Genomic DNA, 13953 nt, shown 5'->3' on the forward strand with positions numbered 1-13953 from the left:
CAATATTTCCTTCCTGCATCACATCCTGGATCTTTAGAGCAGAAAAGCACAAGAAAAAAAGCATATGTCAGACAACTCTCATCACTACTTCTTTCTGGGTCCTGCTAAAATGTCAACTCCTTCCTTTTGAATGCCCATCTTACAACAGCCTTTGAAACTCTCTTCAAAATATGTAATTTAGGGCTAAATTCTTGTTTATGCTACTCAGCTTCCAAAGTTATCCTGCCTACATGAGATTTTATAGCCAGTAAAACACATGAGTGAGTACACATGAAACAATAAATTTCATCTCCTGTTCCACATTTTTTTTCTTGTAATTAAGCTACACAGAACAATGCAGTTTGATCATTTTTAGTTTGGGACTGGCATTTATGTTTCATCTAGAGTTAATTCAGTCTAACTCAGAACAAAAGCAGCACAGACAAAGGAGAGCCAGATCTCACAAAGAAGTTAATAATTAATAACCACTTTGACGATATTTAACCCATCAGTAAAAATGCAAAAGTTTAAGCACTGTAAGTTTTACTGCAACAAATTGAGTCCCTCATATTTTCACCAGTACAGATGGTGCAGCAATCTTCTCAAGTGTAACACAGTAACTCAACAAGATATCTTACAACACTCCATCATCACCAAATTCATCATTTTTTTCAAAGGTATAATATGCAGTTTGGATTTTTATAGATCTAAGACAAATAGGTTTGCTTAATCCTGTCATCTGAGACAACTCAACTCTAATCAGACCAGGTTTGCTGTATCTTTCTCACACAGGGATACTCTCAAACCCCACAGCAGGCCTGTGGTAGAGTTGGAAAACTAACCTGTCAGCATAATACAAGTCTCTGCTTTACCATTGATAATGTAACTTGGTTCCAGATAATGTTTTCAGCACCAGTTCTGTTACTGTTATTGCTGCCTGCATGTTTCCCATGTGCCAGATCATGTTTCTCACATTTTTTAGTATTATCAGATCACACTGCAATGGAAACAGGTATTATCCACACACTCACATTTAAGTAACTCTGCAGTATATAAACCTCTTGCTTCAGTGAGTGCAGACAGAACCACAGAAACAGTAAAGCAGCAAAAGTACAGATCGAAATACCATTTGTGAAAGCATTTGATTTTGATACTGATGAACACCTCAACAATATTCTTAGATTGTTACATTAAGTATTAAAAAACTGGAGATTTGTTCAGTCCCCTTCTTAAAATTCACTTCTTCAGGACCCCCAATTAATTCATAAACTCCAGGTACTTTGGATCACTCAGTCTTACCCTCTGTTACTTAGTCACATACCAACCTATTGATGACATACAACTTTTATTTTAAAGCAGTTGCCAGGTGAAATATTTACGCTAGGAGCCAGGGCAGAGGAAAGAAGGCAGGAGGAGAAGGAATGAGCTTAAGCAACATTACCAGAAGATGTAAGGATCAGAAGCCTCGAAAGCACTTAAAAATACCTCCCAGCTCTGCAGTATCCAACGTTCATTTAAAAGTGTTAGTTTGAAGCAGTTCTGAAGGCAAAAAAAAAATGACTATGAACAAAGTATAATTAAAAGAGTATCTGCCCAAACTTGCCTGAAACAAAAGTTAAACAATGAATTGTGTTATTTTCATAGATGTTAAATCAAATGCCAAAGATGGTATTTGAAACATTAACAAGACATATCAAGAAAAGTTAGCAAAGCTTTACACAAGCATTTCCATCAGACCACACGACAGATGCTTCAATCCCATTTAACAGCAAGATAGGGATGAAAACACACTTTGTACCTCTTCCTCAAGGGGAGAAAGGGGTAGAAAAAACTAAGATTCTCATTTGGAGATGTTATTTCAACACTGACTTGAAGTTTTACAATGCATGTAATTCCAGATGAGCTAGATTAGCAAAACCATTATATTTAAATGGTCTGCCTTAACCTGGCTCACAGCTCTGTAGGCATCTGGTGCGTGGTCAAACCCAGCCCTCGGGGATGCATTTTGCTTGGAGCCCAAACTGTGGCCTGGCTGAAAGAACTCCAAAAGGTAAATAATGAGATAAAACAATCAGGTTGCACTTGGTCAAAATCTAGCCATGACATTTGCAGTTTGAAGGATATGAAACCAACACCTGGGGTAAGGATTGCTCTGCCATACTTGGATGTACAAAACATGGGAAAGATGAGAAACAAAATTAAGACAAAATTACAGCTGCAATAGAAGAACAGGAGGTTTGGCTCAGAAGATACCATTCTATATATTGCATAAACTTTTTCATGTTCCTACTTCCAACTTCTTAACAAACCTACAAGTTACAAATCTTTTCATCTCTTCAAACAGTTATGCAAAACTTATGGTATAATTAGCTATAGTTTTACAAGCAATCAAAGCTTTTTGTCTTGTAACTGGGGTGGAGCCGTGCCAATTCCCAAATGACGGCTACAATACTCTTACAGCTGCACTGACTAAAAAGAAGGGAAAAATCCCAACACCTATAGAGGACAGGAGAGGTAGTGAGGAAAGCAGAAAAGTTATAGTAAATTAAAAAGTTTTAATCTACTAAGTGCAATGCTTCATCTCGCTGTGCCTGGCAATTCATTTTTAGGGATAATATTTCCAGAAATTAAATGGGTATTCTTCTCTGAGTGACAAAAAGATGAAGACTTTATTATTTAAACAAGTCTTCAACTCTGTAGACAAAGAAACTTACCCCAGCACAGTTCTGTTCCTCAGTTCCACGGCTAAACTAAAAGGTGACAAGAGTGGCTGATCATTCGCTACCGATGCCGACAAGGAAAAACAAGATGTAAAAAAGTTATTTTGACTAAGGACAAACCCAGCACGTGCTTTCTACATTAAGCTACTACTTTAAACCTTATGCCAGAGTTTCCAGAGAACAGCCAAGTGCTGCAAACTTAATCAAAACAAGATGTTTCTGAGCAGTTGAGTATTGCAAGAGATCCTCCAGTGTTCAGCAGCAAGACCACCCAGAAATTTCTTTTAAGATGCAGCCTAACAGCTGGGAAACCAAGCTTCGGCAAGTTAAACCACTTCTTCTCCTGTGTAACATTATCCCTCCCCAGGACTGCTGCAGATAAATACACTCTCATTCACGAATACAGCTGTACACTTAAATTTTGCCTTTTCTGATCTCATTTAGAATCCCAGAGAAGTTTTGGCAAGCATGACTATTAGATACAATTAAAAGCTCAACTGTGATAGTTCTTGGTTAATTGCAAAGAGCACTGTGATTGTGAAGTGTACCTACATTTGTAGAGAGTTCAAGTATTTTTGCATATCTTAATAATGCTCCTTATTTGATAGTAGTTGAAAAGAAGAGATACTGGGGAAAAAAACTCTAGCAAGAATGGATCAAGACCTTTTTATAAATAACCAGAGAAAAATCACTTACAGTAATAGTTATATTTTATTTTTTCTTTTAGTTTCAATGTGCAGTATTTTCAGCATTTTTTTTTTTTAAACTTAAACATACATCTAAAATTATATGCTTTCCTTTTCCTTAGAGTACAATTTCTTTTCAGGTTGGGGCTCCAAGCTTTTGCTCATCATCGCCCTCAAACTAAACACCAGCACAGGGTGCATTACCTTATCCTTGTCAAGTTTATCCAACTTGCTGGTGTGTATACACGGACTGATGGGAATGATAAGCTCACACAAAATGCACATGACAAAAAGCAGCACATGCTTCACAAATGCTCTGCAGCATTTATACCCAGTTACTTGAATACAGCTGAAACTTGATATACAATAGAAGCTCTCCTGGGTATGACTGTGGGAGTCTCAAGATTTTTAATGAATATTTAGGTAGCATGCACAAAGAGTTCACCCAAAATCTTAGTATTAGGTAAAATTAACATAATGAATTACCCCAAAATTTTGCTACATTGCTTACTCTAGTTTTTACAGCAGCTTGTTTTCACTTTAGAATACTTAAACTACCTAAAAACTAGCAAAGTACTTTGCTCTCTTATAACTTTCATCAGCTGTATCCTTATAACCAAATTTGTTTTAAAAGAGCAAAGCACCTACCATTGTCACTTTGTTGATTTCTACCTTTAGTAGAAAGTTTAGTTGGGATTGTACATGGAAAAATTCTGATCTATGCAATGAATATACTCAATCAGTTCCCCATCTTCTCCCACCCTATCCCTTTCAACCACGGGGTAAGATCCCGAATTTAATTAAACTGCTTATTGCTATATTTATTGCTCATTATACCCTCAAATTTCTGTTATTTAGGAAGTATAAATGCTTAGCCCTGACAGCTCCACAAAATCTTAAGACAAACAAGGTCTGCTGCTCTTGGAGAACTGTCTTTGCAGTGTTTTTGACACAACCTCCTATATAGTTAACAGCCACCAAAAAAGAAGAATGGTGAGACAGAATGCTGTTAAGGCAAATCTACTAAATATCAACAAATTACTTTTAACCCAAAAGGTTCCACTTGTTCCCCCCTTCGTTTGATCTGAACCTGTTCACTCATTACTCAGTGCTTTCGGAATGCTGCTGGTGGTTAAGAAACAAGCAATGTCTTGGTGCTGAGAAGGCATTCCTACCAAAGTAAAAGTAACACACAATCATTTAATAGATGCTTTAGGCAAGAACTGACATCTGAGTATACACTTTAGAAAAGATTTAAATAAACTCACATTCAATTTCAACTGGAAAAGAACATAAATAGTAAAGAAAACTTTGAATCCTGCAAATAAAACTGGTTTACAATGGGTTGTAGTTTCCAAGTCCTCACTCTTGCACTCAGTGCAAGGGAGGGGGCACGCTGAAATGAAACACAAATCAAACTTTATTTAATGGGCCAGTGGGTAGCTGGCCCAAAAACTATTTATAACAAGTTGGCTGGTATATGGTGTTCTTAGAGGAGGGCCACGTTATTAATTTAGTAAAGCAAGTTCTTTGACAACTGAATTGTAAATGAGGTTTTAAACATTAATCGGTCTCAAGTATGCTCCCTGTCCTGCCATACCTCTCATCTCCTAAGGCTGCAAAAAAGCCAGTTTCACTGCAAAGCACATTAAAGATGCTGTTTGCTTTGTTTAGCCAGAATACCAAATGTATGTCTTAAGCCCAAACACACTTCCACTCTGCTATCAATGAAAAAATGAACAGCCTGATTTTTCAGAATTAGCTTTCTGTCTACAGCAAGTTAAAACCATTCTGTGAAATAAAATCTCGCATTAAGTCAATCTCAAGGGACAACCAATATATTTATTTCCTTTAAACCCAACATCGGTTTCTCTATGTGGCCACTGTCGTGCCCCCGTCACACACCTCTTGACACTAAGAGCAGAAAGGAGTGATTTTGAATATGATTTCACTCCAAAAGAAATGAGGGTGCAGCAAGCACATCTGGAGAGTGGACAGGGAAGTGTGCTGCAGTGAAATGTCAGAACTGAAGCACTACCAGAGTGTGTTTGCACACTAGGAAGACCCTTAAGCTACATTCCCTTCAGGTCACAGAGAATTGCCTATGAGGAGGTGCCCCTCTTTAGACACTTAGGACACATCACAGGAGGTGTATATACTAAGACAAATCTCCAAGAGAGGTTAAAACAGATGAAGTCATTACTACCAATGAATCTGTGTGAGGTTAGAACTGACTGCATCAGCTCTAGAGCTTGTCTTGAAACAGGTAATGCAAATATTTGCTCTAAGGCTGGCAATGGGCATTTGAGGAAAGGGAGCCTGCCACAACTAATGTTTTTCATCCAGCCATGCTGACTTCAATGTATTTCTTCAGTGGTCGGAAAGATTCTATGGCAAGTCCCAAACTGGTTTGGAAAGTTTCATAAAGGGTCTAGCTCCCTGATCCCAAGGTAAAGTAACCAGCTAGTCTGTGTTAACCATGAGGAGCTTAAAATTATGAAGAATTTAACAGTTTTGTAACACAACATATACTGTTATACGGTGAGATTATGACTAACTTGATGCTTAAAAAATATATTAAAATCTATTTTAAATTTTGGAAAATAGCTTACAAAAATATCTTCACTTAAACTATATATCATACAAAAACTGACTGGTGTGTGGGTTTACAGTACAAAACGATTACTGATGGTTACAAAAGGGAAGCGTGATCTATACTACCCCTTAATGAAAACACAGGGCATTATATCTCACTGCCTGGAATTAGACTTTTATCAGAATTAAGATAATTTCCAATATAACTCAAAAACTTTCAAACAGTATCTATTTTATTAAACCTTTTTCTGAAATCCTGTTCAGTTTCTTTAAAAATCACCACAGTGCTGTGGCCCAAGAAAGAAGAGTAACCCAACTAAGGGTGGAAATAATTGCTCTAGATAGTAAGATCTGTAGAGAGCTAAATACAGCAACATCTACAGTTGTTTCTACTGCCCACACTATCAATTTCCTCTACCAGTTTCTAAAAGGAAGTGACACCAGCGGACAATTCCTTTGTAATCAATTTATGGGCAGAAGCAACAATTTTTGGTCTAGATTGGAATTAGTTTAAATACATGGGTTTAATAAATACAAATATACACATCTGTATACATTAAATGTTGTCACATGTGTATAATTTCAACATATACATTATATACAGAAATACATACAGTACATGCTCCTCCTGACAACACTATCTCATTTTTCCAAGTGTCACCAAAAGGTGTGATAAGGAAATGAAGAGAGATTACATGTAGGATCTGACCGAGAACCAAGGTATCATTTCTCTACAATGAAAGAATGACAACAAATACAACTAAAGACAAATGCTGTGCTAGATTTCCTCATGTAAAGCTTAGGAATCAATGGCATTCCCTGGGTGGTGAGTAAAACCTAAATCTGGCCCTGTGTAGTGTCCTGAAATTCATGGATATTTGTACTGTTTGTGTCTAAAGCATTATGTATACAACAGGTAATAAAAGAGGTTGTGTAATTTAACACTTTAGCCAGTCCCCAAGTAGACCACAGCAGCCTTCTGATTCTTAACTGCCACCAAAAATTTGTTTACATGAGAGTGGTTTGAATCCAGGTGACTCCATGGTCTCAGTTAGGAAAGGTCAAACAGTTGTTGACTACTGGGGAGCTTGCACCATTTTGTCTCTTAAAATGCTGTGCAGCAAATAAGAGCAGTTTCTTAAGTATCTAAAGTTTGATCCAGAGTAACTAGTCCTCTTTTTTACCATTATGTCTCAAAATAAAAGAATTCAAAAGAAGCTATAGTAAAATGGATCACAAGAATGCCTCCTTAGTACAGTTTCTCAAGACAAATTAATCAACATATTCCAGTTTTAAAGCACTTTGAGAAAAAGTGAGATGCAAAACAAGATGTAATCTGTACATTAAGATGGATTTCCAAAAGGAACATGAATTCAAGCAAAGGGAAAAAAAATGAGGACAATACAGATGTCAAGACATTCAGTAGCATGGTTTCTGTTCATCTCCAATTACAGCACAGCTCATGCACGACACATCTTACAATTTTACATACTGTACATAATATAGAAATATTTAAGTTAAAATTTCTTTCACTGATATACCGTACTCAAATTTTAAATCCTGAGAATTAAAAAGAAAAATGTGTGGTTACGTATGTGCACTATATCTCCGATATCACCAACACATACACCACTGGATATCAGAAAGTCCAGAGAGAGAAATCACATGCTGGAGGTGCAAATCATAAAAGCCATTTTCTCTTTTCCTTGTTTGGGAGAGACATTAGGAAACAATTTCTATTCTGTACTACACAACAGTATATACAGGGACATAAAACTATGAAGTTGGCTAATGACTGCAGCAGTAACAGTCTGTCAGTGTCTTACCGGCTGCACCACAGAGGCTTCAGCTGAACACTGGAAGAAGAGGAATACCAGTTACCTTGCACGTGGTACTTGCTCGTATTTACAGCTACTATGTGTGTCTCAGGTTAGTCCCACACACCACTTGAAAAACACTGACATACTTCTTTCCACTCACAGGTGCCTGGTGTCAACAAGAACTACACTAGGCTTCTCAGGTGATTTCCAGTGCTGCAGAGCACGTGTCCGTGCTTGCTGGAAGTAAAACTGACAGGTCCATATTTATCACAAATGCAACCCCAGATATTTTCTTGATCTTGCATTCCCCATAATTCATATTCCAACACTAGTCATGCAGTTCCACTACATATCAGGGTGCTCAACATGCTGTGACCTTGTGCACATTTTGCAAACAACTCAGTAGGCGATGATATGGGGTTCCTGGGGATGCCACCACCTCAAACACCGACTGAAAGGCCCTCCGATCTAATTCTTCATCTATCTGATGTCGGTAGAAGTCTATGGCCACCAAACAGAAGATGTTAACATCCACTTGCTCTGATTTTCCCATTCTGCTGATAATATGTGGAAGACTGAAATATAAGTTAAGGTCATAATATGACAGAGGTTGCTCATCTTTTGGTGTGTAGCGGTTTTAAACACTGTTCTGCAATAACATGGTTTATTTTTGAGTTCACCAACAATGTTCAAGTGCAAAATACTGTCATCTAGCAATTCAACTGCTACTACATAAATCTAATTCCTTCATTAACATCGTGCGATTTCTAATCCCCAGAAATTCATTTCAATCTAGCAGTAGTTTTCTTTATCCATTGGAGCAAACAATGCAATCAGCCACTGCTGAGAGCCAAAGAGCACTGCTGAGATTGAGAGTCATTAGGAAGTTTCAAACATGACAAATGGCCACTTTTTCATCTGGTCACGAAACACAACAGTTATTTTTCTGTTTGTTTGAGAGGCTTGTTTGTTTTTAAATAAACCCAGCACTAATACCCCCTATGTATGCCTTTTGGCTGTTCCAATTTATTTTGGCCAATGCTTACTCTTACTGCAGTGCACAGCCAGGGGGACACTTGCAAAATACAGTTTGTATATAGAGGATAATTTTCTTGAGTTTGAGTTTGCTGACTTTTTTCCTTTTTTTAAAATACATTTTATCTTGCAGAATGAATACAAAGCAAAGCTTTTAAAGGTCACAGCAGTGTTATCTTGGTGAAGTTTTTAAAAAGTCCTTCAAAGTAAGGACTTTCCCAATCATCTTGCATAGTTACAAGGAACAGATCTTAAAGCAGCAGCTTCTCCTAATCTCTTTGGAAGTTCTTTTTTTCCCTTCATACCTGAGGTACAACAGCACAAAGCAATATACACCACTACTAATTGCAGTAAAACTGCCTTTTTTGTGTACTCATCTTTCAAGGCTAGCAATGTGCTTTACAGAATCACTATAATTACCTAGAAATGGCACACTTTCAGTCTTTTTAGGATACATTGCTGAAATCCATTGACTGGTGGAAGCACTGACAAAAAAACAGGAAAGACTCCACATTGCCATTGCCACGGGTGTTCTTTGCGTGAAGTTAGAGAGAGAGAGCATCACCCAGTCACGGACCATTGAGGACTGTCCAGTGCTATGCAGCGTCTGGAATACCTGCAAAATATTGTTTACAAGAATAAAGTCATGGGAAAAAGTTTAGTTTCTCTTTTAAAGGTTCTCTCCAGCTATAAAGCTCTGAGGTTCACAAACCAGATTCTTGGAGACAACTCTTGAGTCTGAAGAATTTGTGAACTCATGACACATGTGCCAAACTGAAGTAATCATAGAGAAGTGCAAGACTTGTCTGGTGCCTGTTTTTACAGATCAAATGTGGAGAACACATGCACTCTCCAGTGATGCATGAGTCCAGTAAGTGCTGAAGAGCAAAACACACAGAAGCCCAGCTGAGCCCACAGGGGTTTCACTGTTGGGTTCACAAGGTCAGATGACCTGGGATGGCTCCCTGAGATCGACAGTCTGATCAGAAATACTAATTTTCTCTTTATTTTCTCATTATCACTGACTGAACTGTATTGCTATGGGCTTTGGCTTCCAGATGAGATGGGGATTCTAGTCCTCCATGTTGTCTGGAAGACAAACCTCACAGACATACAGCTCCATCACTGCAACTGGTTTGTTAGATTTAATTAACAAAATTGGTATTTGCCTCTTAGACTGAATTGTTATTTGAAATCTTCTGAAACATTTAAGAAGAAAAATATATGTATCAATACTACCTTATAAACTACTGTTGCCATGAATTGTGGATATGGCTGTTGATTGGACAGAAATTCTCCAATAACTTTATTCATTACATCTTGTGGGGGAAAAAAATCATCAAGGAACTGTGGAAGGATCCGAGCCACTACTCTAGCTTCGAAAGGAAATCCCTTCCTGATCCTGAAAAATATTAAAAAAGAAAATATTTTATGATTGAATTCCAGTAAGTATCTCATTCCATTCCAGTTTAATTGGCAATAGAAAGAACATTTTACTTTCATCTGTACATAGGCAAGTTCTCAACACTGATGGATCCAAATCTTCATGTAATCTTAGTAACATACTCAAAGAGGTCTATCAAAGCTATCAAAGTTGTTACAGGTATGTCCTTCCCCCTCCACTCCCCACTTTTTTTTTTAAATAGTCACATTTTTTGAAGGTCTGGAATTGCATGAGAGGTGAGACTTAGCAATAGGAATGCTGAAAAATCCAAACAAGAACAAAAAAGGACAGGGAGATCACTACTCCTAGGTATCAGAGAAAAGACCATTTATAAGGAGAATACTAATTTCCACTCATAACATCTTTACATTTTTTATTCAAGGTCAGAATGACCAATACACCAAACAAGAAAAACAAGTTGTGCTGCTCTGGAAAGTGGGGAAAAGATATTCCAACTTACAGCCAATTTTGCTTAAATAACACTGATTGGAAAGTCTTTCTAATAAAGGCTGCATCTGTTGATATGTCAAGATTAAGTTACCATCATGTGATTCTTCCCTGCCAAAGTTAGTTTCTGCTTGTAGTATTCACATTTGTTTTGCTGCCTCTTCAGAGTAATATTTTCAAAGGCACTCAAGCACTGCTCTAGTTCTGTTCTCACAGAGTGCAGAAGTGAAACCCTCATCCAGTTTTTATGGAAAAACCACTGAACACTTGAAAAAATGTAAACCATTACCCACAAACTACTACACAAAATCTAACATGCTATACTCACTTAAGACAGCTTGAGATTGTCAGATCAAAACAGGGGTTTTGAAATGTTTCCTTTAATGAGTTCCATGTGAATACAGAAGTTTTACTGTACCCTTCCACTGCAATTACTTAACAGCCTTGGAAAGAGTAACCCCTGGGTGGGGGAAGGGGAAAAAAGTTTTAAACTCTCAGGTTGGTTTGAAAGATTATTTCCTGTAAACTGGATTTATATCCTTGATTATGTAGAAGACATCCTGAAAAGCTCTTGAGAGTTTGACCTGAAGGGAGCTGAAAATACATTTATGAAGTATTATGGTTTGTTCAACACACAGTATCAGTTAGGACATGTCTGTTTTTCATTTACATTCCTGTACATTTGTGCTGCCTTCAGCAATTCCATCAGTGTTACTGTGTATACTAGGAGGGTAACTGTTAAGCAATAGTAAGTAGAGAAACATCATTAATTAAATATGAGAACTGTCAAATAGAGAAGTGACCACACAGTGATGAACACAATCATTTCCCTCCCAGTGCCCCACTTACATCTTTTATCCTCTTACCTATCAAAAAGGACAGACACTCGTTCCATAGCTACGATCACAGATTCACTGTCAGGAGCACCAGGATTTGCATCTGTGATACGACTGGGGCTGATTTTTTCCTTTCCTAAACCAAAACAATTTGTTACAAGTTCACCATGAATGTTAAAATAAGACCCTTTTTACTCCTGGTAACAACAATAAACCAAAAAAAATTAGCACTGTTAGTAAGGCAGTCTCTCAGCACATGAAACAGTGAATACCTGTGTACATGCAAGTCAGCATTAATCCAAGGGCTGCCATTGCTCTGTGGGGGCTCTGCACATTCACTCTGTCAACGCTCAGTTTAACCAGTGATTCACTATCCAGCCTAGAAAGTTGCTCTGAAAGGAGGAGTCGTTCTAATCCTCTCAGGACACAATGATAAATAATGGATGGTGTTGATTCATCACTTCCAGACACCATGACTCCACACATCTGAAATAAAGCAAAAAGACAACTGCCTGGTTTTGAGGTGTATTTAGGTCATCTTCTAGCACCATACCACTGGAACTAGTATGGCTGGCATCAGGTATTAAGAAGAACTGATGAAGGTAAGCCCAAAAGCATACCTACACCACAGTAATCAAGTGTTAAAAGACTGCTAATTGGTGATCCCAGGTTACATGAAGACTTGTGACTGGAGGCATCACAACATACCTGGATAATTCCTGCAGAGAATTCAGGCCCTACATCAAGTGGGTAATTCTCAATCAAATAGAAAGCAGCTGCACACATTACCAAGATGTGCTGTTGGTTATGGATATTCACACAACTGTAAATAAGCAAAAAACACCAGTGGTCACATCAAAGTCGCCTAGGTCACAAACAGAGACACTATAAACAATTCCTAGAAACACAGTATTTTTGCACATTAAATTGATGCCATTTTTAAAATCCCAAAAAGTATCACCAAGATGTTGTAAGAGAACACAGCTTATCATGGAAATCCAGTGCAATGCAAGAAATTGTCAGGCCACATAATCAGAAGTTATCATTGCCTGACCTGTTTAGGAGAAATAAACTTCATTACTGATCCTGCAAGTCTTACTCCATGAGTGTGCCTTTTGACAGAAAAATGAGGTTTAAGGAACACAATTTACCAAAGAGACAAAAGCCTGAACTATGTTTTCTCACCCTCAAGTATCATTTTGCTCTGTAAATTAAATGCAAAATTGGATGATATTTTCAAAGAAAATACCAAAACCTGCTTGATACAATGGCCTGCTCTAAAATGTACTGACAACTGCAGACAGCCCCTTTCTTCACACAAACATGCAACAGTTTGGAGCCAGGGGGGAAAGGGGGAAAGAGTCTTACTGTGCTACTCCTCTCAAATTGGAGAGCAGATACTCGCTGATAATTGGAATGAGTTGCTTTGCTGTCTCATCAAGCAAGTCACACTCAAGGATATAAAGAATTCCATGCAGAGCTCCAATCCGACTTGGCATATGGGTGCTTCTTAGGGTTGATTCCAGCAGTCGACTTACTGGTTCAGCCACAGCTTTATCCTAATACATCCAACAAGAGTATTCATTAGAAGTCAACACTGGTTCAAAATACTGGCAAGTCCTGTCATTTGGCAATACTTGGAACAAATTAAAGAGCAAAAAATAGGGCATGAACCAGAGCCTGGCTGAAAACTACTTTGAATTGAATGTCACAAGACTAATGCAATCAGATAAGAGATGATTTGCAGATTAGCTAGTAAATTGATGTTACTTTGTGAGTTGTTTCTTGAACACTTCCAGGGATGGTGACTCCACCACTTGCATTCCAATGCTTGACAACCCTTTCAGTGAAGAAATTCTTCCTAACAGCCAAAGCCCAATTTAAACCTCTCCTAGCACAACTTGAGGCCAGTTCCTCTTGTCCTGTCACTAGCAGTCAGGGCAAAGAGGCCGACCCTCAACCTTGCTATAACCTTTCGGGAAGTTGTAGAGAGCAGTCAGGTCTCCCCTGAGCCTCCTTAGGCTCCATCTTTAGGGACATTGTTTAGTGATGGACTTGGCAGTGTTAGCAGTTAGACTCAATGATCTTAAGTGTCTTTTCCAACCTAAATGATTTTACAATTCTATGTTTAGTATTCAAACACCAAGCTGGTATCAGATACTTCACTCCCTGTTATTAAATTACAACAACTTACTGGCATATGCAAAATCTATTCTAAACTGTTAGTTTTGAAAAGTCTTTTTCTTACAATCTAAGTATTTAGTAGAAATTCTTTGCTTCACCTTGTCCCTGTATTCATGAATTATCTAAGATACAGGACACTTTTACAGTGTGTGCTCTCTTGTTGCTCTTTTTAAGTGGATTTTCTACATAACTGAGCACAGGACAAGT

At 37.9% G+C, this 13953-nt stretch overlaps 1 protein-coding gene across 5 annotated transcripts in view; it reads right to left on the reverse strand.

The window, feature by feature from the left end:
* Positions 1-3391: 3391 nt before the first annotated feature.
* HTT (huntingtin) overlaps positions 3392-13953 on the reverse strand; it is an 80760-nt gene continuing 70198 nt past the window's right edge. For all 5 annotated transcript variants that reach the window (XM_064653360.1, XM_064653365.1, XM_064653363.1 and 2 more), the window contains 7 exons: positions 12931-13121; positions 12271-12385; positions 11835-12048; positions 11593-11698; positions 10075-10237; positions 9291-9451; positions 3392-8375 (listed from right to left, as the gene is read on the reverse strand). In XM_064653360.1, coding sequence (XP_064509430.1) covers positions 8162-8375; positions 9291-9451; positions 10075-10237; positions 11593-11698; positions 11835-12048; positions 12271-12385; positions 12931-13121 — 1164 coding nt within the window. In that variant the 3' untranslated portion in view covers positions 3392-8161. The remainder of the gene's footprint in view (positions 8376-9290; positions 9452-10074; positions 10238-11592; positions 11699-11834; positions 12049-12270; positions 12386-12930; positions 13122-13953) is intronic.

The sequence above is a fragment of the Pseudopipra pipra genome, chromosome 4 (assembly GCF_036250125.1).
Source record: "Pseudopipra pipra isolate bDixPip1 chromosome 4, bDixPip1.hap1, whole genome shotgun sequence".
Taxonomy (NCBI): Eukaryota; Metazoa; Chordata; class Aves; order Passeriformes; family Pipridae; genus Pseudopipra; species Pseudopipra pipra.